The 23,548-nt window shown below is 53.4% G+C and overlaps 2 protein-coding genes and 1 long non-coding RNA gene across 6 annotated transcripts in view; all 3 read right to left on the reverse strand.

Annotated features, from left to right (window-relative positions):
* Window positions 1-10: 10 nt before the first annotated feature.
* On the reverse strand, window positions 11-7,403 carry LOC113890225. The gene is made up of 3 exons (XR_003510454.1): window positions 6,700-7,403; window positions 4,865-5,068; window positions 11-4,083 (listed from the first exon to the last, which is right to left on the reverse strand). It is a non-coding gene; the product is annotated as an uncharacterized LOC113890225 (long non-coding RNA).
* A 2,160-nt stretch (window positions 7,404-9,563) lies between these two features.
* On the reverse strand, window positions 9,564-12,230 carry HES6 (hes family bHLH transcription factor 6). 4 transcript variants are annotated; one of them, XM_027538088.1, is made up of 5 exons: window positions 12,074-12,230; window positions 11,312-11,858; window positions 11,138-11,224; window positions 10,966-11,047; window positions 9,564-10,745 (listed from the first exon to the last, which is right to left on the reverse strand). In XM_027538088.1, the coding sequence occupies exons 2-5, from the start codon at window positions 11,390-11,392 to the stop codon at window positions 10,318-10,320; spliced, it is 678 nt and encodes a 225-aa protein (XP_027393889.1). In that variant the 5' UTR covers window positions 11,393-11,858; window positions 12,074-12,230; the 3' UTR covers window positions 9,564-10,317. The 4 variants fall into 4 exon arrangements, with proteins under 4 accessions (XP_027393889.1, XP_027393888.1, XP_027393887.1 ...); XM_027538087.1 differs by having other exon boundaries at window positions 11,312-11,976; XM_027538086.1 differs by having other exon boundaries at window positions 11,312-12,230.
* A 4,322-nt stretch (window positions 12,231-16,552) lies between these two features.
* Window positions 16,553-23,548, reverse strand: part of PER2 (period circadian regulator 2) — a 42,939-nt gene continuing 35,943 nt past the window's right edge. The window contains 1 exon segment of the mRNA XM_027538091.1: window positions 16,553-18,774. Coding sequence (XP_027393892.1) covers window positions 18,583-18,774 — 192 coding nt within the window. The 3' untranslated portion in view covers window positions 16,553-18,582.

Consider the following 23,548-nt stretch of genomic DNA (forward strand, 5'->3'; position numbering starts at 1 on the left):
CTGTGACTGGTTCATTTATTCACAAGTGTCTTTATTTTTTGTGCATGTTTCCCCACAATAATACAACAGAATCAAATTTTTGTAACCATGAAAAAGGTTTCAAATATTAGAAAAATTTAGACAGAAGCTGTGACCTTGAAAATTTGATGTCTCATTGTGATGCTGTCTAAAATGGGAAGTGTTTCTGAAAAATATTCAAACTGACAGTTTAATAGATGATGTTTTGCAGAAGATGACAAAATCAAAGAAACAAAAATCACAATATATTGAGTGGTTTTAGATGTTACACTTTGAAGAAAACAATTTAAATCTTAAGAGAATCACAGGAAATTGTTGGAAATCCATGTGCCTGGTCTAATAAAATTCAAAACAAGTATACCATGTTACAAGCAAATCACATGAGTTCTGAAATACTGTCAATAATGGAGCAAGTACTTTTTATTTTTTGCTTGTACACAAGATGTAGCCCATCGTGAACAAGCATGTCTGACCACGAGATCTGCTCACATGAAGAACAATGTCATAACAATAAAGTAAGTTGTACTGACTTCATTGAAATGAAAGATGAAACTTTCTAAGTCTAGCTTATGAAATTAGAGGTTGGAAATAAAATTTAAAATGCCTGTGGCCAGGTATAGTCTAATGGAGAAAATATAGCCTGTTATACAAGAGTTTATAAGACATTTTGCCCCCAAATATGATTATGCCAAATTTGTGCTTCCTCAGCTCATAAAAATATGCATAAATGCTGCCCTGGGAAATCAAATGTTAACCATTTTTTAGCATTTATATATATGTATATGGATACATATAATATACATATATATTTTGTGTGTGAAGTTTTAAAAATGGATGCACAGATGGGATATTCTTATGTCTGTTCTAAAATCTACATTAAAAACACATCCAGATATCCCGTGAGGATCAAGATTAAATGTAAACAAGGTATTTCATATACAAAGGCACTTATACTGAAATATATATTAAATGAAAAGCATACATCAAAAGCATCTTGGCACAAATGCATTATTTTATACAATCTGTGTAGGATGTTATTATAAACCAGTGTAAAAGTTAATGTTTATACAATTAAAAAAAAAGACTATACATTGTTGTACTCTTAGCAGAAGGCCTTTACCTTTGCTTAGAAATAACAGAGACTTTCAATGTTTGATTAATGTGATATCTTAGCAAAAGATATGGGCTACTGTTTGAACTTTATGAAAGGCAGCTATGCTCACCACTATCTTACCAATGCTGCACTTGAATTTTAAAATTAAAGTATAAAAATTGGAAATGAATCACTAGATGAGTGTCAATTATTATAAAACTGCATATCAAATAGAAATTAAAGAAACTATAGATGCCTTAATTTTCACATTGTAAATGATTATATGAAAAAGTGTCTTACATTTTGAATTTTTAAATGGAGAAAAGTTTTCTACGGATAACTCTTACACAAAGCAGTCACTTACTTGACTCAAATATCCTAAATCCTATATATCCATCTGATATAGTTTTAAGCAGCATGCAGCATCAGTTATTAAATAGTGTTTGCATCTTCTAAGGCTGATTCACAAATTTGTTTAGTGCAATACTTTCCAATTTGAACATGGCCTTGAGAAGGTTGTTAGCATTCCCAGTCACCATGTCATCCTATAAGACACTTCAGTAAGCTGCAGTAAATGAAAAATTAAGATCACTTCATCAAAAGAAATTAGCATGGCAATTCTCTCCTTTCAAAACAAGGTAAGTAGTAGACTTCGGAAATATTGATGAGTTCATTTCCACTAAAACCAGGAAAGCAAGATTATTGGTTGGTTTTTGTATAAATAAACTATTTTGATATATCTACTTTTCATTTTTCAACAGGTTGTTAACTACTTCGGTGTTCTGGGAAAAAAAATATTAGCCATTAAAAATAATTCCCTTTTGCTTTAGGCTCCAGTATTAAATCTGTGGTAGCTCAGATGGTAAACCATCTGCATGCAATGGGGAAGACCTGAGTTCAATCCCTGGGTTGGGAAGATCCCCTGGAGAAGAAAATGGCAACCCACTCCAGTACTCTCGCCTGGAAAATTCCATGGACGAGGAGACTGGTGGGCTACAGTCCACGGGATCACAAAGAGGCGAGCAGGGCTGAGCGACTTCACTTAGCACCTTTGTGCCAGTATCACAAGGAGGTCACAGAGTGGTTGCCTCTGAGTGGACTGGGGGTCAACCAGTCTGGGGTAATGGGAACACTCAGTATCTCGATAAGGGTCTGAGTTACAAGAATGCATACACTTGTCAAAAGAGTGAATGTTCACTTACAAGCCGGGCATTTCATTGTTTTATATTAAAAGACTATCACTAATGAACTCTAGTTAATGTACATGCTTAAGTATGTAGGGGCAAGCACATTTGAGGCTAAAATTGATTTTGAATGCATCAAAAATAAAATGAATTAAAAGATGGTTGCCTAGATATAACAGTCTAGTAAAACGTGAGTGGGATCATCGGCAGTGGGCGTGCAGGTGTGTAGTGAAAAATCCCTTCCACTTTGTGCTTGCAAATTTCCATAACGTGTCGAGGAAAAAGGGGCTGAGTCCTCTCCTTTTTGCTCCCAGTGCTGGCCCACCTGAGGGCTGCTCCGGTCCGGGACTGAGCCTGGCTCCCCTTGCCCGAGTGTCTCCAGGGGTCAGTGCTGGGGCACAGTGTCCCCAGAGTGGAGTGGTCAAATGCCAAGGGGCTGGATGGAGCCCGGGAGGATAAGCAGGACCAGAAAGCAGGACCCAGGGCTGGCCCAGGGGAGGGGTGGCGAGGGGCGGGGCCTGGGGCCCTTCTTCCCGCCTTCCCTCCCCCCTTCCTTCCATCTTGTCAAGCCAGGGCAGTCAAGGTTGGCAGGTTTGCCGGTAAAGAAAGAGCCAGTCCTTTTTAACTTACACAGCCCACAAACAGAAAAACAGCATGAGGTGCCAGCTCCTGGCGGGCCCTGGGCAGGGGACACCAGACAGGGACACCATGCAGCTTCGGGACACCATGCGGCTGGGGCTGCCCTGCCTCACCCAGCCCCTCTGGCTCGGCCTCCTGGGGCACCCGGGGCGCCCAGGCCTTGGCGGAGGCTCTTCCCAGGCTCTCACCAACACCGAGATTTAGCTGTGGTTCAAGCCTTGACTGTGTGGCTTGTGCGGGCCCCTATGCTTCCTTCTCGGATTTCCCCTGTTGCTCCTCCACTCCGCGGAGACTGGGGGCCTGATCCTGCTCTGATAAAAATGCAAACAGCTCCTGAGCTTAAGGAAAGCGGCTCTGTCTCCCGGAGGAGGCGGGAAAACCTAGTAAGCAGAGGCCCGGGGAGGGCTGACGCAGGGGCGGCATGGACAGAACAGTGTCCACAGCGCACCCTACAACTCTCTGGGTACATCTATCTCAGGGTGCGACAGCCCAGGCTACAGTTTCTAAAACGAGAGAAAAACACACAATTGTCACACTGGACACAGTATGACCGTCTCTGGAGACCCAGGCCTGGGGGATGGTAGGAAGAGCACAGAGTGGGGCGGGGGTTTGGCCCCCAGGGGCCCCCACTGAATGAGCACCCTGCGAGGCCCCCCAGGGTGAGCAGAATCTAACAGCACAGAGGGACAAGCTGCCATTGCAGACGGGGGTCACGGGGGGCCTGTCCCCCCGGGGAGGTGCGCTCTGAAGAGGCCCACGTGGCCAACGGATTGAGCCCTCCGGCAACATGGAGAAAAGGATGACGTTCCCCTAGTAGCTCGTGAGGAGCCGAATCCCGCCAACGTGAGTGAGCCTGGACCCTCCAGGTGGAGCCTGTGCACGGGCCACAGTCCCCGCCGACACCCGGGTACAGCCTCGCAAGACCTCGAGGCAGAAGCCCCTGCCGGTCTTGGCTGGATCCCCGACCCTCAGAAACTGAGATAACAGAGCTGCGTGGCCCTGCCACGCGCTGGGACAACAGACCGCCGTCTCATCCTCTGCGCTGTGAGCTCCCTGCTCTAGGGCCCAGGGAAGGCAGGGGGCGCGTGGGGACTGGACCGCGTGGGAGTCTGCCCAGCCTTCCAACTGCCAGGGAGCTGGTCCGGGAAGCTGTTGGAGGAGGAGAGGTGATGCAGGGAGGCCGACAGGAGGCAGGAGGGAGGTGAGGAGGCTCCAGGAGGGCGCCCCCAAGCCTAGCCCTCAACGGGATGGGCCCTTGTGCTCTATTCCAGCCCCCCTCCTCGGACCCTCCTGGTTCTCCAGCCATGGGGACTAGATTCCCACAGGAAAGTCCTCCTCCATCTGTCCTGCAGGGCTCCCAGGCCACCTCCTCCAGGAAGCCTTCCTTCAGGAGCCTGCTGTCAGAGGCCACCACACCTTTTCTCAAACCCCCAGCTCTCCTGTTCTTCTCCCATGGCCTTTGTTCCTCAGACACGAATGCTCAGGAACTGTCTGCTCCTCTAAAATCACATTTTCCTTAAGGGCAAGGCCCCGCTCCCCCGCACATGGTACAATCGTCTGCCCTCCTCCTGCTTACAGGGTGCAGGCTGCCCCCTGAGACTTGTTCTCAGCTTCTCCAAAGCAGGGGTGCCTCCTGCTCCTCCACCCCGGACCCTCCTCGGCCTGCAGAGGGGCCTGGTGGGGAGGCCTGGCTACAGACCGGGTCCACAGGAAAGTCTGCGGGGAAACGCGCAGAGCTGGGCTCCACCGGGGTTTCTGGGCTCGCGGCCCACCTGCAGCGGTGAGGGGCCATCTGTGCCCACGTGCCAGCTCGCACGAGAAGGGTGCCTCTCCCTCCTGACCTGGGCCAAGCATAACCGGCAGACCCTGTGCTCCTGCACTAGGGGCTCCCCTGCCCCTCAGCGGTGTCCACGGGGCGGCCCCTGCTTACCCATCCGAGTCAGGACCAGCAGGCCGGTCTGTGCGCAGCGGGGAAGAAACGGGGTGCGGACCACTGTGCCTCCTGCGGCTCTCCTCCTGCCTCCCCAGGGCTCACCTGGTACAATCGGCACGTGTCCTCGGTGCCCCCGAAGCCCTCTAGGCAGGGGGACTGTGGCAGCCTGGACACCTTCCTGGGAAGCCAGGCGCTCAGAGCCTGCGGCGGAGGGGCAGGGAGGGGGCGTCACGTGGACTGGAGGCGCATGGCCGCCCCCAGTCAAGCCCACCCCACGCTGGGAGGAGAAGGAAGGCTACAGGAGAGGCCAGAGCAGAGGAGAGGCTGGGAGAGTCCAAAGAATGGGGAGGACAAGAGGGAAGAGGATGACGGAAGAGGCAGGAAAAGAAAGAATGAAGGAGACAAAACAGTGGGAGGGGCAGAGGGGTGAGTGGGTACAGAAAGGGGATTTGGAAGGGCTTTACTCCCACCAGGGCTTCCTGGTGGCTCAGACGGTAAAGCATCTGCCTGCAATGTGGGAGACTCGGGTTGGATCCCTGGGTTGGGAAGATACCCTGCAGAAGGAAATGGCAACCCACTCCAGTACTCTTGCCTGGAAAATCCCATGGACGGAGGAGGCTGGGAGGTTACAGTCCATGGGGTCACAAAGAGTCAGACATGACTGAGGAACTTCACTTTCTTTCTTTGCTCCCACAGTCGCACTTCATGCGCAAAGCAAAGCCAGTGCTATTGTTAAGGCCATCTGAACCCTAACCCACTCCTTCCCAGGACAGCCACTGGCTTTTGTCCCCATCCATGAACATCATCCATTCTCCGCCCAAAACACAACCTACAGAGAGAGTTGTCCTCTATAATCAACTTACTGAAATCTGCACCCTGCTTCCACACCATAACGCCCTGTCCCCATGACCTGATTTATAATTTTTCTTGGCACGAACATACCATCTGCCAGAGCATGTATTTCTTGTCTGTCTCCCTCATTACAGTATAAACTTGAGAAGAAACTTTAGCCACTAGAATGCTGTGCGCTGTGCTCAGTCGTGTCTGTCTCTGTGACCCCACGTGACCGGAGCTCCAGAGAGGACTGGGAGAAGCCAGGGAGACCACAGAGCAGTAAGTCTAAGGAAGATGTGGGCTGCAGCAAGATGTCCAGGGTGGGCTGCAGAGAACAGCCCTGTCTACAACTTGAGAAGGAATGGGGGAAGAGGAAGCAAGAAAACTGGACAGAGAACAGTGTCTTAAGAATGACAGTCTTGATAGTGTCGGATGCTCTAACATTTAGGACTTCACCAGAGACTGCCAGAAGCTTCCAGTAGAATGGTGGGAAATGGAAAATGGTGAAATTTTGTTAGGGGCAAGCAGGTGAGGAAATGAAAAAAGTTTAAGAATGGAGACTATTCTCAAGAAACCTGTGAAGGAAGAAACAGGCAGACAGTTAACTAGGAGAGACCCGATTAAGTCTGAACAAGTTTCCTGGGATGGAGCTGTCGGGGTGACAGAGACCATGGGCTGGCGATTGACTGAGATGTCTAAGAGACATACACAATTTCCCCAGATTAAGCTGGGGTGGGATCTGGAGGGGAGAGGAAGATGGTGCCTGAGTGTCATCTGTCGACAATGGAGGGGTAGAATGACAGCAACTAGGAGCAGAACAGATACGGCCAGAGTTACCATCTTTGGGCGGGGCGGGGGTCAACTTTTTATACCGGGATGGAAAAGCAAAACAGCCTGGGAGCTCCCAAGAGGAGCTAAAAGGCTCTGGGTCATCCGTTTTAAAATCTTATCCCTCCTCCTTTCAGACCCACTTAAGCCCAGGAACTGTCTTTAATTACCTGATGAGCTCCGCGTGTCTCTGGCTTGTCCTTTGCTAAGCACCTCCTGGATTGTCGACCTCTGGGATGTATTTTAGCAGCCTGGGGCCTCTGTGGGTTCTTGTTTGTCCAGTTCCTCGACAGTAAGGCTCTGGTCGGTCTCATCTCTGTGATCGCTGCACATAACAGGTGCTCACTGCAATTGTAGAGTGAACGCTGGGCAGAGCTGAGGCGCGGTCACCAAACGGTCTGTAAAACTCGTCTTTCCTCCTCGAGAAAACTGCTTCCATGTCACAGCCTGAAACGACCCCCTTCTTCCTAGACACCAGTCGCTGTCGGCTTTGGTCGCACTTCCCGAGAGGCCGGGGCGCTTTTAATACTCCCGACGGCCAGGTCTCCAGGTGGCCCGAAGTGGTCGGGGGCCCTGAGCTGGAGCCGCGGGCGGAAGGCCAGAGCGGCTGGGCGCCGGCGCCTTCATCGCTCCCTTTCCTGGTCCCGAGGATGCGTAAGGGACTGCAGCCCGGCCTCTACTGATCGCAGAGCCGCTTAACCGACCGCGCGAGACCCCCGGGCGCCGTTGGGTTCGTTGGGCTCCTGTTGGAGCTCCAGGCAGCGGGGGGAGGAGCCACCAAGCCGCAGAGGCCCCTGGGAGTCGTAGTTCTGACACTGCCTGCAGCGTCCTCAGGGAAAGGGAGATCAAAGGGCTGGAACTACATTGTCCAGAACTCACCGCGTGAGCGTGAGGGCGTGGCGGGGGCGTGGCCAAGAGTCTGTCGCCTCCGAAAGCTCCGAAAGTGTCCGAGCGCCTCTGGGTGCTTCCCGAATACCTCCGAGCGCCTCCGAGAGCCTCCGGGTGCTTCCAATACCTACGAGCGCCTCGAGGGCCTTCGAACATCTCTGAGCTCCAGCGTCCGACAGCAGGGCGCCTCCGAACGCGTTTCTGAGCGAGGTGGGGTGAGGGGCGCGGACGGACGAAAATCAGTTGTTCTTTGGCGGTGGTTTGTGATGCCCATCTCACGTCTAAATGTCAACACTGAGTAGACAGGAGAATGCAGGGAGATCAACAGGATGGAAATGGACTTGAGCTCGAGGGCACTTGCTATTGCTAAGTCACTTCAGTCGTGTCCGACTCTGTGTGACCCCATAGACGGCAGCCCACCAGGCTCCCCGTCCCTGGGATTCTCTAGGCAAGAACACTGGAGTGGGTTGCCATTTCCTTCTCCAATGCATGAGAGTGAAAAGTGAAAGTGAAGTCGCTCAGTCGTGTCCAACCCTCAGCGACCCCATGGACCGAAGCCTACCAGGCTCCTCCATCCATGGGATTTTCCAGGCAAGAGTACTGGAGTGGAGTGCCATTGCCTTCTCCGTGAGGGCACTTGGATGTAACCAAATAAATGGACCAGATGGGCTTACTGGGCAGGGGTGACAGGGAACATTTCTGAACTCAACATTCAGAAAGCTAAGATCATGGCATCTGGTCCCATCACTTCATGGCAAATAGATGGGGAAACAATGGAAACAGTGACAGACTTTATTTTGCGGGCACTTCAAAATCACTGCAGATGGTGACTGCAGCCATGAAATTAAAAGATGCTTGCTCCTTGGAAGAAAAGTTGGTCCTTACGACCAACCTAGACAGCATATTAAAAAGCAGAGACATTACTTTGCCAACAAAGGTCCATCTAGTCAAAGCTATGGTTTTTCCAGTGGTCATATATGGATGTGAGAGTTGGACTATAAAGGAAGCTAGGAGCTGAAGAATTGATGCTTTTAAACTGTGGTGTTGGAGAAGACTCTTGAGAGTCCCTCGGACTGCAAGGAGATCCAACCAGTCTATCCTAAAGGAAATCAGTCCTGAATATTCATTGGAAGGGCTGATGCCGAAACTCCAATCCTTTGGCCACCTGATGTGAAGAACTGACTCATTTGAAAAGACCCTGATGGTGGGAAAGATTGAAGGCAGGAGGAGACAGGGAAGACAGAGGATGAAATGGTTGGATGGCATCACCAACTCAATGGACAGGAGTTGGTGATGGACAGGGAGGTCTGGCGTGCTGCAGTCCATGGGGTCACAAAGTCGGACATGACTGAGTGACTGAACTGAACTGATTTTTATTATTATTTTTGATGACACACATCATGTGGGATCTTAGTTCCCTAACCAAGGATTGAACCTGTGCCCCGAGAGTTGCAAGCACAGAGTCTTAACCACTGGACCACCAGGGGAACTCCAGGGAGAGACGTTTAAAAGCAAAGGTATACACTGGACAGGAGACCTAGGTGTGAGTCCTAAACTGTCACCCCTTGACTAGGCATGGGCCCTGCCAACCCTAAGAGAAAACAAGAATAAGCTTGGGGTTCTGGAGCAGGAGATGTGGGGGCTGGGCTCCTTGTGGCAGGGACTGCAATCAGCTGACCGCATGACCTGCAGGCCCTGACCCAGCCCAAGAGGGTGGGCTCCCTACACCCCAGTTGCCTGTATCCCTCCTTCCAGGGTTGCTGACCTCCTGGGCTCAACTTGGCCTAAAGTCCAAACTGCCTGGGCCATGAACTGGGTGAGTCTCTGTGTCCCTGAGGTCAACGGCAATGGGGGAGCTCGCTCTTCAGTAGAGAAAAGTAACCACCTAAGTGGACAGATGTCTGCACCACGCTCATGGACCCAGCAGGCTTCTGAAAGAAACTTCCACACCACGTGGCTAGCAGTCAGGCATCAGTTTTATTCCCGGAAGTTCACAAACAAGAGAATGGTCTGGGAACCAGCCGTTTCCCTTGTCCTTAGTGACTCTGGAGACAAACTCCATGCTTGAGTTTCCATCACCAGAACACACACAGTTCCCAGGGAGAGCAGGCCAGGTCCAAGGACCTGCAGGGGAAACCCACGTGGAATGGCCTGGCCTCAGCGAAGTGGAAGCACTGTCCACCACGAGATGGACCATGGGGCGTCCATCACCACTGCCTCTACACTTCGTTGTTTGTTGGCAGTGAGAAGTTTTAAAACCACTCACGGCATTAGATGTGGGGAAAATGTGCTTGGCTTTGTATTTATGCATTTGACTGACACCTTAATAACACCACAGCATTCAGCAATACTTCAGAAGGGTAACTAAGTCTCCAGAAGGCTTTATTTAACACAATTGTAACCATCGATGACAACCTAATACACAAGCTCAAGTGTGCTAAATGCAAGACATACCGAGAACACTGTTCTCTGTGGCAGCTCTGGGCAATCCTGCAGAACGCCTCCCGCGTGTCCTGGCTGAATGGCCAGGGCTGCCAGGGCCTGAGGTCTCCTTCTGCCAGGACACTAGTGCCCAGCACCGAGGAGAGGCTCAGCTCCATTCCATCACCTCTGTCCCCAGACCCACAGGGTGCCTGAGAAGTCTGGGGCAGGCGAATCCCAGAGAATCCTGGGAGCCCTACAAGATTCCTCCTCCCTCCACCCACCAGAGGGCTGGGGCGGGGGAATGCATAAACATTCTTCCTGCAAGTAAAAAGGGGCCTGGCTGGACTGGTTATGCGGGACTGAACAGCAGGACGGGGAAATATCCAGAACCCTGCCCGCCACATCTGGACCCCAGGGAGGAGGGAACGGAACCTGGGAAGGCAGGGCCCACCCCGCGGGCCCCAGGTTGGCGTTGGTCACCAAGGCCTCCAGACACTCTGGGCCAAGCGGGCAGAGGTCAGGCTGCCCAGGGCTGCGGGCACCGAGTCAGTCCCCTCGGCAGGCGGGGCCCGGCTCAGTTCAGCCTCGGGGACCTCCTCCAGGTCTGAGGACTGGTCGTCCCCGGAGCCCCGAGGGCTGGGCAGCGGGGACTCCAGGGCGCCTCCTACGAGCCAGTTGCTCCGCCCGGGAGCTGCGGGCGGCGCGGACAGGGCGTCCCCCAGCAGATCGCGGAAGCTGCTGCCCTCGCGCAGCGGCATGGACTCGAGCAGGTGGTTCAGGAGCTCGGCGGCGACGGTAGCGTCAATGGCCTGGCACGTGGACACGAACGTGTGCACTTCGTGCATGCACTGGATGTAGCCGGCGGCGAAGCGCTCGCTGGCTTCCGCTTGCAGCTGCTCGCGCTCTGCGCTCCGAGATGGGAGGGGAGAGAGCCGCGCCGGGTCCAGTGAGCGGCGAACTCTGTGGCCCGGCCCGCCCGCCCCGCGGGGACGAAGCTCACCCAGTAGACGCGAGGGGCGCCCCCTGCCCCGGGCCGGGGAAGTCCTCGGTGGAGCCGCGCCGCGGCAGGCCGGGCGAACGCTCCCCACGCACCCCCGCCCGCCGCGCTAGCGGCCGCCACTCACCGCGCGCCCGGCCCCGCAGCGCGCCTTGCACGCGCCGCACCGTGAGCTCCAGCACCTCGGCGTTCTCTAGCTTGGCCTGCACCTGCGCCGCCGGGGAGGGGAGGTGAGGCGAGGCCGGCCCGCGGGCCCGCAGACTCTAGGCATCCCCCATTCCCGACCCCGCTGGCCTCACCTCGGCGCCCGCCAGCAGCAGCCGCAGCTCCTGCAGGCTCTCGTTGATCCGTGCACGCCGCTTCTTCTCCACCAGGGGCTTCCGGGCCTGCGGGAAACAAGCAACTGAGTCCCGGCCCTGCGTAGCCCCCCGAGCCCTCTCTCTCCCTCGCCCATCCGCGGATACAGCCAGCACCTTGCGGTCCCCGCGCGCCTCGCAGCCGTCCTCATCCTCCCTGCCCGCGCGGTCCCGGCCCGGCGCCAGGAGCGGGGCCATGACGCGCACCGCCGGGAGCCCGGCGAGCGCTAGAAGCGAGCGCGCCCCTCGCCGCGCAAGGCCCACAGCCGCCGCCCTCGTCCACTCGCGTCTGCCGAGGCGTCCTCGCACCAGCCGCCGATCCCGCTCCTTTTATAGCGCCTTATTTGCATCTCAATACGCCAATTGCTTGTGCGGGCCAATGGCAGAGGCCCCTTTGTCCGGCCCTGCCGCCGGGGTCCGCCAGCAGCTGGCGGGGCGTGGCCTGCAGCCGGGGACTAGCGGGGTGGGCGGGGGGGAAGCCCAGCTGGGCCTCCGAGCGACCCCCGCGTTGGCGGGGGCTGTGGGCACCCGAGGGGGCGATGACCACGAGGGCTGTGGCCCCGGGTGCGCTTGTTTACCTCCCGACCCTGAACAGGTCTGCTGCGCGCGCGAGCAGGAGCGCACCCATCCGTTCATCCATCCATTCGCGCTTGACTTCCTTCACCTAAGATGCCACGGGAGGGGGACCCTTCAGCGCGCGTGCTGGGGTCCTGGAGGCTAGAGCCACAGCAAAGACCGAGGTCTCCGAAGCTGGAGGGGGCCACAGGTCCGGTCTGGGGAGGCTGTAGAGTCCCAGGGAGGTGAGGGCCTTAAGGGCAGCAGGGGTGGGAGCGAGCCCCTGGACCCTCTCGTTTCTAGCGGACTTGTGGGCCCTCATACCAGGGTCTCAACGCCGCCTGCAGCCTGCTCGGGGATCCTAGTGGGGCGGGGTCCGCAGGCCCGCCCTCAACAGCTCCATCTCTTGGACCTCTCTGGTCATTGGTCCTTTCCCGGTCCTCATCGCCCTCCCATCTCCTTCTCGGCCCCTTCGCTCCCCGACCCCCTTTCACCTTCTTTCCCCCTCCCTCTCCTCCCTCAATATACCAACCGCCGCCCGGCCTTCCCTCCCCCGCCCCTCCCCCACCTTATCTGGTTTTCACCACCTACCCCCTCCCACCCCCCGTCCCCAACCCAAGCTCGCCCTGCCCCATCCTGCCCTCCCTGCCCACCCACCCTTCCCTGTTCCCACACCCCTTTCCGTTCGGCCCGGCTCCCCTCCCCAGCCCCTGGGCTCCCTCTCCCCCCAGTCCTCCCCCTCCCTCCCCCGCCCCTCGCCGGGCTGGCGGAGGCCGCCGTCTGGTCCCCGTAACTTGATGCCCGTGACAGTTGGCAGCTGCAGCCGCTTCGGCAGAGAAAAGCGGCAGCCCAGCCAAGAGCGACAGGTGTTGGCCGCGCCTTTGTCTCGGCCGCTTTGTCACCAGGGCGGGCGCGGGGGTGGGTGCGCCTGTGTCCGCCAGACGACCGCCACCCCCAGGGCCGGCCGCCCATCTGCCGGCCCGGCCTCTTTGAGGGTGGGGTGCGTGGGCGGTGGGGTGGCACCCTGGGGACCCCAGCCTGGCCCCAGTGCCGAATGCCTAGGTCCACGCCCTCTCCTGGCAAAGCCGGGACACCGATTTGCCTTCAGGCGGTCAGGGCTTATACCGGGCACACAGAGAGCCTTATACCTGGAGCGCCTGGAATCTCCCTTAAAGGGCTCCTTCCCTGCTGTTCAGGCCGAAGCTCCGTTTCCATCTTCCCGGTGGAAGGACCTGCACCCTTGCCGGATCTGCTGCTTCCCTCCCGGGACTGGGACTGTCAGGGTCTGGTTCTGTGCCCCTCCAGGTTATAAGCATACTTGGCTAGGGGTACTCTAAGCAGGACCCCGTCACAACCCCCAGCACAGAGCCTGGTGAAGCAGAAGCCCTTGGGTGGGGAGGGAAGATAGAGCATCCGGAGCCTAGCTGGAGGAAGCAGGGGAAAGAAACATCCAGGGACGGCAGGTGGCCAGGTGGCAGGACTGGGCTACAGACGCCCACCTGGGCCCCCACTATCTGAAGATGGTTCTGGCAGCCCTTCTGGTGTCTACTTCACTTCAGGTTCCCCGTCAGAGGGATCTCCACAATAGGACAGGCTTGATGAGAGTTCTGATGGTTCCCAAAGGTGGCTTGGCAGGTAAAGAACCCTCCTGCCAATGCAGGAGACACAGAAGACTCAGGTTTGATCCCCCGGTCTGAAAGATCCCCTGGGGAAGGGAATGGCAACCCACAACCCACTCCAATACTCTTGCCTGGAGAATTCCATGGACAGAGGAGCCTGGTGGGCTACAGTCCGTGGGATCGGTACAAGGAGCTGGACACGACTGAGCGACTAAGCACAAGCAAGGCCGGCTCACCTCTGTGAGCCCCAGGTAGGTAGGGACTCTGGGACTCGGGGCCTCCCTGGGCACCTGTTCTGCTGGTCCTCACTTGGCTGTCTCTTTGCTTTTCTGTGAGCAGGGTGCTGATGCACCCCCAGCCCTGCACTGCTCACCCAGGCAGGAACCTGCTCCTCTCCTCCAAATGCCCTGAGTGCTTTCCGGTCTCCCTCATAAGCTACGGGGGAGAAAGCTTAGCTCTTGTTCTCCCATCCTCCCCTGCCTGATCAGAAACTTGACTGCCCTTCCCCCTCCTAGTGGAGGGCCAGACAGAGCACAGGAGGGGCTTGAGTAGTGGAACCCGAGAGAGCCCATAGCTGGCCTGGAACTTCACTTTTCTTCACCATTTAGACAGCACCCCAGGGAGCAAGATCCCACCCCCACGCCCAGGAACGGCAGTTAAGTTAGCCCTACTTTGAGGAACTCAGATATGGAAAAACCAACTCCATGGTATTTCTTACACTCTTGACTCTTAGCCCTCCCATTATTGATTGTATTGTTTGAATAAGATCAAACAAGTATTTTAGAATGCTCTCCAGGATAGGCACTTTATATTGGAACAAGATGATGGGGATTCTGGGGAAGGGCTCTGGAAAAAGACTGTCTTTTCCTGATTCGATGGGGAACTGGAAGTGCAGGAAGAGTGATAAAGGCCAACGGTGCAAACGAGAAGTGAAAGGCAACTCGGCTCACAGTAATATGGCTCACAGCGTTTCAAGATTTAGAGTCAATCTACGAGTGAGTGAAGGTCACTAAGTCGTGTCTTTCTATAGATTGATCAAAAAAGCTCAATGGTGGTTGTGGGATATAAAGCTAACTTTGTAAATACAAAAGGACAGGTGACAGCTATCAGGAGAAGACGGCTGAGCAAGGGCTAAGGATCTCCAAAGCCTGATCCTACATGGGGTCGGGGGCCTTGAGGAATGCTGTCTAGAATTGAAGGAAGGAGAATTCAGCCCTGGGACATGCCTCAGTCTGAGTCACCTTGGGACAAAAAGCAGAAGTATAGAGTAGGGTTGGAGAAGGAAACGACAACCCACTCCAGGATTCTGGCCTGGAGAATCCCCTGGACAGAGGAGCCTGGCAGGCTACAGTTCATGGGGTTGCAAAGAGCTGGACACAACTGAGCGACTAAACCACCACCATAGAGTAGGGTGTGATGTGTGAGTCAGCAAAATCCTCCTCCAGCAAAATCCTTCCGGTTAGACCAGAAGTTGCCCAAGGCCTCATCTTTGAAGCCAGCCTCAGTTTCCTTTAGTGGGTCCACTGGCTGGTGGGCCTGGCCTCTCCCTCCCAGAAACCCGACTGCTCCATCTCAGGACCAGCACGCCCTTTCTCTCTCCCTGTACATGGCCTCCCCTAGCAGACCCACTTCCTGCCATTTGTTGCTTGGACTGAGCCCACCTTCAAAGGTTGCCTGAGCACAGACTTCCTGAGCATTTGGGCTCTTTGATCCCCATATCCAAAGACAGAGCCCAACAGAGGCTGGGCAGGGCAGCAGTGGCCACAGGGGGACCAGTTAGCGGCAGGGGTGGCAAGCCATAAAATCTGCAGGGAACAAAGGCGGTGGCCAGCCTATGGATGTCCAGGCCCCTGGCGGGCAATCAGCCCAGCGGCTTGGAGAAGCTCCTTTTGGTTTGGAAATAAAGGGGAGGGGTGCCCTTGGGGTTAAACGGTGGATAAAAACGCAGCTAAATACCCTGAAGTCTCTCAGAATTTCAGTGAAGCAGGCAGATCTCCACATCTGGCCACTGAGGGGGTCTGCAGAGGCCTCTAGGTCCACTGGGAGGACTTAGCCTCCCCACCCCCAATCACCACCTGGATCCAGGCAGCCAGGACGGGAGGTGAGAGTCGAGCCTTCCTCCTGCTCAGGGAGCTTTGGGAACGCTAGGCACCAGGTCTGGGACCCATGACATGGTCTGGTATGAAGTGGGAGGTAGGGAGAAGCAGCCCCCGCTGTTTTGACCAGGCCCTGCAAGGTCTCGCTGCGGTGGGAGGAAGCACTGGGGTGGGGCGGGGTAGGAGGAGACTGTGCCGCGCCTCCTGTGTCACCTCTGGTGGAGACACGAGGCCCGTCTGGCCTCAGATCCTTCTGACCTTGCTGCCTTCAGCCCTGGGCCAGTGCGCAGGCAGCCAGCCCCCGTGGGACAGATTACCCAGAGCAGGCGGGGAGAGAGAGGAGCAGGTGCCCGGGTTCACCGCAGAGTGGGTGCGAGTACCAGGGGCCGAGCTGAGTAGCCCTACTCCCCATCTGTGAGTGAGAGACCACGGAGGGGCTGGACTCCAGGATTAGATCTACAGCAGGGAGTCCCCTACAGCTCAGGCGGTAGAGTCCGCCTGCAATGCAGGAGACCCAGGTTTGAGCCCTGGGTCGGGAAGATCCCCTGGAGGAGGGCGTGGCAGCCCACTCCAGGGTTCTTGCCTGGAGAATCCCATGGACAGAGGAGCCTGGCGGGCTACAGTCCACGGGGTCGCAAGAGTCAGACACGACTGAGCGACTGACACTACACTACAGGGAGTTCACTGGGGTAGGGGCTGCGTGTCACACACACACACACACACACACACACACACACACACACACACGACCGGAGGGGGTCGGCAAGAGGCACACTGCGTGGGAAGAGGTGAGGGTGCCTTGGAGACAGCATAGTTCCTAAAGCAGAATTTCTAGGGTTCGTCTTAGAAAAACCACCTGATAATCTTTGCCTCTATTCAGGTTCCTATTCCTCTGTGCTCTATTAAAAATACAGAAGTAAAAATAGGGACTTCCCTGTGACCCAGTGGTTGAGAATCTGCTTCCATTGCAGGGGGCACAGGTTTGATCCCTGGTCCAGGAACTAAGCAAGATCTCACACACCGTGCAGAAAATAAATAAACAGAACTCAGGCTCCTATTTCTCTGTGCTATATTAAGAATATACAAAATAAAAATATACTTGCTTTATTTACCAATTTTCTAAAAAGCAAAAAAGTCATAAAAAGACACAAGCAGTCCAACAAACATACCGCACTGGGTGAAGAAAGTCTGGCTTGAGCATAAACAAACCACTTGTCCGGCAAGGCTTGACATACTGTTACACAGACTCTGAGAGCTTATTTACATACCTTTTCAGGAATATATTAAAAAGAAGGCTCAGTTTAAAATTGAGAAGAAGTCTTGATAACACCCACGGAAGCACACACACTAGAGAAAACAAGACCGGGTGCGTGTTGGCGCCATGTAAACGGTTTCACAAGCTGCTCGTGCTGTCCACTCCTCAGCACACGCCGAAGCTACGCGGCTCGTGCTGTCCACTCCTCAGCACACGCCGAAGCTACGCGGCACTTAATCAACGAACAGACAGAAACAGTAAGATAATGCTGATGGTAAACATTCAGTAACAGGAGAGAACCTTTTGGCAGTTCAGGTAAAGTCAATGCAACCTTGACTGTCCCTTGATGATCTGACTCAGGCAAGAAGCAGTTTGTAGCATCTGATCTCCACACACACAGACTACACCTCGCCTTGGGGATCTGAAGCTTTTATGTTTAAAAAAATAATTAAACTTTTTGCGTTTATGAAAAGTAAGATTGATATTCAGGCATAAAATAATTTCACTAAGAAAACCAACTGGATTACAAGGAGGCTTCACCTATTCTAGGAGCTGCTTCTCCATCAAAGGATGGGCAGAGGGGGAAAAGCTGCTTTCTTTGAAGTTGCTACAGACTCTGCAACTGTAAGTCAATCATTTCATCACAGGCAGCTTCTCATTCACTCCAGGGACCAGTATAACATTTTTTCTAAGCTATCTTTGGGATATACGATGCGATATGAGGTTTTGCAAAAAGGTGAGCAGTCTGGTCTCACTCTTTCCCGGGTGTCCTGTTTACCTGAAAGCGCCAGCGGCAGCAGGGGACATCACCGCAGAGACCGGAAGCGACATCAGTGAGCCAAGGCTCATGAAAAGGTGCGGGCGCCCTGGGAAACACAGACTCGGTGCCCAGCTCATCCAGGAGGAGTGGCTGGCTCGGCTGGGCCAGAGCTGACGCCTGGGAAGTGCCAACGACGGATCAACATGCGTTGAGTTCCAAACGTGGCGGTCACGGCCTGGCTAGGAGGGCCACGTGCCAAGAAGGGGATGAGCGGCAGCACGTTTTCACTGATAGGTGGGCCATCCTGGTCTGAGCAGGATGCACGGATGATGCAGCAACACCCAGAAGGGTCTGTGTCATGTTTCTGAGGATGTGTAATTTCCGTGGTGGAGCTGGTCACAGGAACCTGTCGGCTTCTTTCATCCAGAGCGAGCAGTTCCACTTTATTCGCCCTGGACATACACTCTGTCAGATGAAACGTTTGCTGCAACTGCACTGGGAGCTGAAGCGGCGGGTTTGTCAAACTACACATCATTTAATGCGAAACGTTTTGAAAAGGAGGTTTTTGAAAGAAAATAAGCAGAGGCTGTGATCTCCACTTGGTGGGTTTCAAAAACATCTAGTCTGACTAAATATTTCAGAGAAAAAGCCGCCCCCGGAGAGGACAGTATTTGATTTGATCCAAACACAAACACAAACGCTGGGCGAGCCCTGGACCACTGCTCCTCAGCGCGGAGCCCCTGGGACCCTCGGGCAGGTGGGCGCAGCCTGGGCCACGCCTGGGACAGGCCACGGGAGCCAGCAGACCCAGGACAGCCCGTCCGAGGACTCCTGGGGGCGCTCAGCTGCTTTCCCAACACAAAGAGGCAGGCAGTGTTTCTCGAGTTAAATAGTGAAGGTCTCGTTCCCCTGTCCCCTTACACCCTATATTTGTATTTTATTCATAAATATAAAATAGCGTTTCTTTGCAAATGTCTCCATAGTTTTAAATCACCCCTTCAGAAAACTATGGTTTTTTTTCTAAAACAAAAAAAGCCACGAAAGTGTATCTGTCCGTCTCACCGGAGACACGCGCGAGAGCCTTCCCCTCCTCAGAGCACGGGCTAGCGGACCTCACTGGCAGCGCTGCTGCCCTGGGGAAGTGGGTTGCGCCTGCTGTTCGTTTCTGGGCCTCGGGGGGGTCTACTCTCCTCTTCTTTGGTCTCTGTCACTTCGCTGAGCCCTGGTGTCGGGATGTCTTCCTCATATGACACACAGAGGTTGTCCTCTCCCTCGTTTTCACAGTAAACACATCCCTTAAAAGAAAAATGTAAATCAGTAATAAAAGTGAGATCTTTGGTACAAACAGTTCAGTCTGAATGAGGCGCAGGTGACCAGGTGTCCGCCGTGAGGCTGCTGGCAGGCGAGGAGGCGCCGCTGGGCCGTGGGACCCCCGCTTGCTTCTTCCCGAGGAGTCCCTGATCCGAGTCCCCTGGGAACCTTATCTGAGAGGCAGCTTTGCACAGTGAGACAGAGGGCATCAGCCAGAGGCCCTGGTCCCAGCTCTTCCTCCTCCTGCCTGTGTGACCTGGAGTGGCACTTACCTTCTCTGACCTCAGTTTTCTAATCTGTAAAATGGGACACCAACAAGCTACCGACTTATTTGTTCCTCTCCCTGTTGAACACCTATCTGTTAAGCATCTGTTGTGTTCCAGGCTCGTTCTAAGAACCAGGATTCATCAGTGAAGAGAGAGGAAAATCCATATCCCATTGGAGATCTCCTAGTAACCGGAGGAGAGGTGCTCCAAGGTGTGTTATAAGACAGGAGGTGCTGGGCTGACGTGGAACGAGGCCCGTGTCATTTTACAGTCGACGTTCAGAAAAGGCCGCCAACAGCAACTGTGGTGGCTTTAACATGCGCCCAAAAGTTTTTTGACATTCGTTCCTCCAAAGGTGGAGGCCTGGACTCTGACATGCCTCTAACGAAGTAGAGGTGATGCAGGTGGTCACAGAACCCCAGCCTCCCGGCCCCATGCCCTCGGGGGAGGCTGGGATCTTGTCCCGAGGACACATAAGCAGCGCCATGGTCAGATCCACGCGGCAAGAAGCAGAGGCATCCTGCCAATAGCCAGCCCCCACGAGCATCGTGGGAGGGACCCCCCTCGGAAGCAGATCCCCCAGCTCCGGTCCTGCCCCCAGAGGCAGGAGCCCAGCCATTATCTTGCCTCCACCCTTAGGAGAGGCCCCGAGCCAGAACCACCCAGCTAAGTGGCTCTTAAATTCCAACCCAAAGAAACAGTAGAGAAAATAAACGGTTCTTATTCTAAGCTACTAAGTTTGGGGGTTATTTGTTGTGCAGCAGTAAATCAACTGGGGCTTCCCTGGTCCCTCAGATGGTAAAGAAACTGCTTGCAATGCAGGAGACCCAGGTTCAATCTCTGGGTTGGGAAGAGCCCCTGGAGGAGGGCATGGCCACCCACTCCAGGATTCTTGCCTGGAGAACCCCATGGACAGAGGAGCCTGAAGGGCTACAGTCCACAGGGTCACAGAAGAGTCGGACACGACTGAGCGACATACACACACAGTGATGGTAGATCAATAACACAACTGTGAGCAGAAAGACAAGGAGGCCAGAGCGAGCCGCGTGTCAGTGTGAGGAGGGGGATCCCAAGCAGAGGGCAGGGCAGGCACAAAGGCCTGGGGCAGGAGCCTCGTGGTGGTCTTCAGGGAATAGCCAGAGAGGAGGGAACGCAGGGGTATGGGGGTTGTGGGGAGGGGGCGACACAGTTTAACGGCTTCATGGCACTTTCCTCTGCCTGTGATCATGGGTTGGAGACCCCGGGTGGGCCCAGGGCTGGGGAGCAGAAGGCAGCTGACAGTCCCACTGAAGCAGCGGCTGGAGGCGATGGGGAGCGGCTGCTTTCCATCCCCCTGGAAGGTCAGGCCAGCGTGCCCTGCCGGTGGACTGGATGAGGGTATGAGAGGAGGGGAGTCCAGGCCCATGGTCTGAGCAAGTGGGGTGGCACGGAGTTGCCCTGGAGTGGGCGGGAAGATGCTGTAAAGAGCAATATTGCATAGGAACCTGGAATGTCAGGTCCATGAATCAAGACAAATTGGAAGTGGTCAAACAAGAGATGGCAAGAGTGAATGTCGACATTCTAGGAATCAGCGAACTAAAATGGACTGGAATGGGTGAATTTAACTCAGATGACCATTATATCTACTACTGCGGGCCAGAATCCCTCAGAAGAAATGGAGTAGCCATCATGGTCAACAAAAGAGTCCGAAATGCAGTACTTGGATGCAATCTCAAAATGACAGAATGATCTCTGTTCGTTTCCAAGGCAAACCATTCAATATCACAATAATCCAAGTCTATGCCCCAACCAGTAACGCTGAAGAAGCTGAAGTTGAACGGTTCTATGAAGACCTACAAGACCTTTTAGAACTAACACCCAAAAAAGATGTCCTTTTCATTATAGGGGACTGGAATGCAAAAGTAGGAAGTCAAGAAACACCTGGAGTAACAGGCAAATTTGGCCTTGGAATACGGAATGAAGCAGGGCAAAGACTAATAGAGTTTTGCCAAGAAAATGCACTGGTCATAGCAAACACCCTCTTCCAACAACACAAGAGAAGACTCTACACATGGACATCACCAGATGGTCAACACCGAAATCAGATTGATTATATTCTTTGCAGCCAAAGATGGAGAAGCTCTATACAGTCAGCAAAAACAAGACCAGGAGCTGACTGTGGCTCAGACCATGAACTCCTTATTGCCAAATTCAGACTTAAATTGAAGACAGTAGGGAAAACCACTAGACCATTCAGGTATGACCTAAATAAAATCCCTTATGACTATACAGTGGAAGTGAGAAATAGATTTAAGGGCCTAGATTTGATAGATAAGAGTGCCTGATGAACTATGGACTGAGGTTCGTGACATTGTACAGGAGACAGGGATCAAGGCCATCCCTATGGAAAAGAAATGCAAAAAAGCAAAATGGCTGTCTGGGGAGGCCTTACAAATAGCTGTGAAAAGGAGAGAAGTGAAAAGCAAAGGAGAAAAGGAAAGATATAAGCATCTAAATGCAGAGTTCCAAAGAATAGCAAGAAGAGATAAGAAAGCCTTCTTCAGCGATCAATGCAAAGAAATAGAGGAAAACAACAGAATGGGAAAGACTAGGGATCTCTTCAAGAAAATCAGAGATACCAAGGGAACATTTCATGCAAAGATGGGCTCGATAAAGGACAGAAATGGTATGGACCTAACAGAAGCAGAAGATATTAAGAAGAGGTGGCAAGAATACACAGAAGAACTGTACAAAAAAGATCTTCATGACCCAGATAATCACGATGGTGTGATCACTGACTTAGAGCCAGACATCCTGGAATGTGAAGTCAAGTGGGCCTTAGAAAGCATCACTACGAACAAAGCTAGTGGAGGTGATGGAATTCCAGTTGAGCTATTTCAAATCCTGAAAGATGATGCTGTGAAAGTGCTGCACTCAATATGCCAGCAAATCTGGAAAACTCAGCAGTGGCCACAGGACTGGAAAAGGTCAGTTTTCATTCCAATCCCAAAGAAAGGCAATGCCGAAGAATGCTCAAACTATCGCACAATTGCACTCATCTCACACGCTAGTAAAGAGATGCTCAAAATTCTCCAAGCCAGGCTTCAGCAATATGTGAACCGTGAACTTCCTGATGTTCAAGCTGGTTTTAGAAAAGGCAGAGAAACCAGAGATCAAATTGCCAACATCTGCTGGATCATGGAAAAAGCAAGAGAGTTCCAGAAAAACATCTATTTCTGCTTTATTGACTATGCCAAAGCCTTTGACTGTGTGGATCACAATAAACTGTGGAAAATTCTGAAAGAGATGGGAATACCAGACCACCTGACCTGCCTCTTGAGAAATCTGCATGCAGGTCAGGAAGCAACAGTTAGAACTGGACATGGAACAACAGACTGGTTCCAAATAGGAAAAGGAGTACGTCAAGGCTGTATATTGTCACCCTGGTTATTTAACTTATATGCAGAGTACATCATGAGAAACGCTGGACTGGAAGAAGCACAAGCTGGAATCAAGATTGCCGGGAGAAATATCAATCACCTCAGATGTGCAGATGACACCACCCTTATGGCAGAAAGTGAAGAGGAACTAAATACCCTCTTGATGAAAGTGAAAGTGGAGAGTGAAAAAGTTGGCTTAAAGCTCAACGTTCAGAAAACGAAGATCATGGCATCCGGTCCCATCACTTCATGGGAAATAGATGGGGAAACAGTGGAAACAGTGTCAGACTTTATTTTTTGGGCTCCAAAATCACTGTGGATGGTGACTGCAGCCATGAAATTAAAAGACGCTTACTCCTTGGAAGGAAAGTTATGACCAACCTAGATAGCATATTCAAAAGCAGAGACATTACCTTGCCAACAAATGTTCGTCTAGTCAAGGCTATGGTTTTTCCTGTGGTTGTATGGATGTGAGAGTTGGACTGTGAAGAAGGCTGAGCGCCGAAGAATTGATGCTTTTGAACTGTGGTGTTGGAGAAGACTCTTGAGAGTCCCTTGGACTGTAAGGAGATCCAACCAGTCCATTCTGAAGGAGATCAGCCCTGGGATTTCTTTGGAAGGAATGATGCTAAAGCTGAAACTCCAGTACTTTGGCCACCTCATGCAAAGAGTTGACTCATTGGAAAAGACTCTGATGCTGGGAGGGATTGAGGGCAGGAGGAGAAGGGGATGACAGAGGATGAGATGGCTGGATGGCATCACTGACTCGATGGACGTGAGTCTGGGTGAAGTCCGGGAGCTGGTGATGGACAGGGAGGCCTGGCGTGCTGCGATTCATGGGGTTGCAAAGAGTCGGACAAGACTGAGCGACTGAACTGAACTAACTGGGCGGGAAGAGTGGCTGGGCAGGTCGTCTCTGGGCAAACCCGGCAAGTTCCTCAGAGGTGGATGTTGGCAGGGCTTGGTGTGTAGATGCCGCTTCCCACGTGGAGGCGGGAGCTGACCATGCTAAGGCGGTGTGCGTAGAGAAGGCCGGGCACCCCGGAGCCTGGCTGTGTCCATACTGGGGAAGT

The sequence above is a fragment of the Bos indicus x Bos taurus genome, chromosome 3 (genome assembly GCF_003369695.1).
Source record: "Bos indicus x Bos taurus breed Angus x Brahman F1 hybrid chromosome 3, Bos_hybrid_MaternalHap_v2.0, whole genome shotgun sequence".
Classification (NCBI taxonomy): Eukaryota; Metazoa; Chordata; class Mammalia; order Artiodactyla; family Bovidae; genus Bos; species Bos indicus x Bos taurus.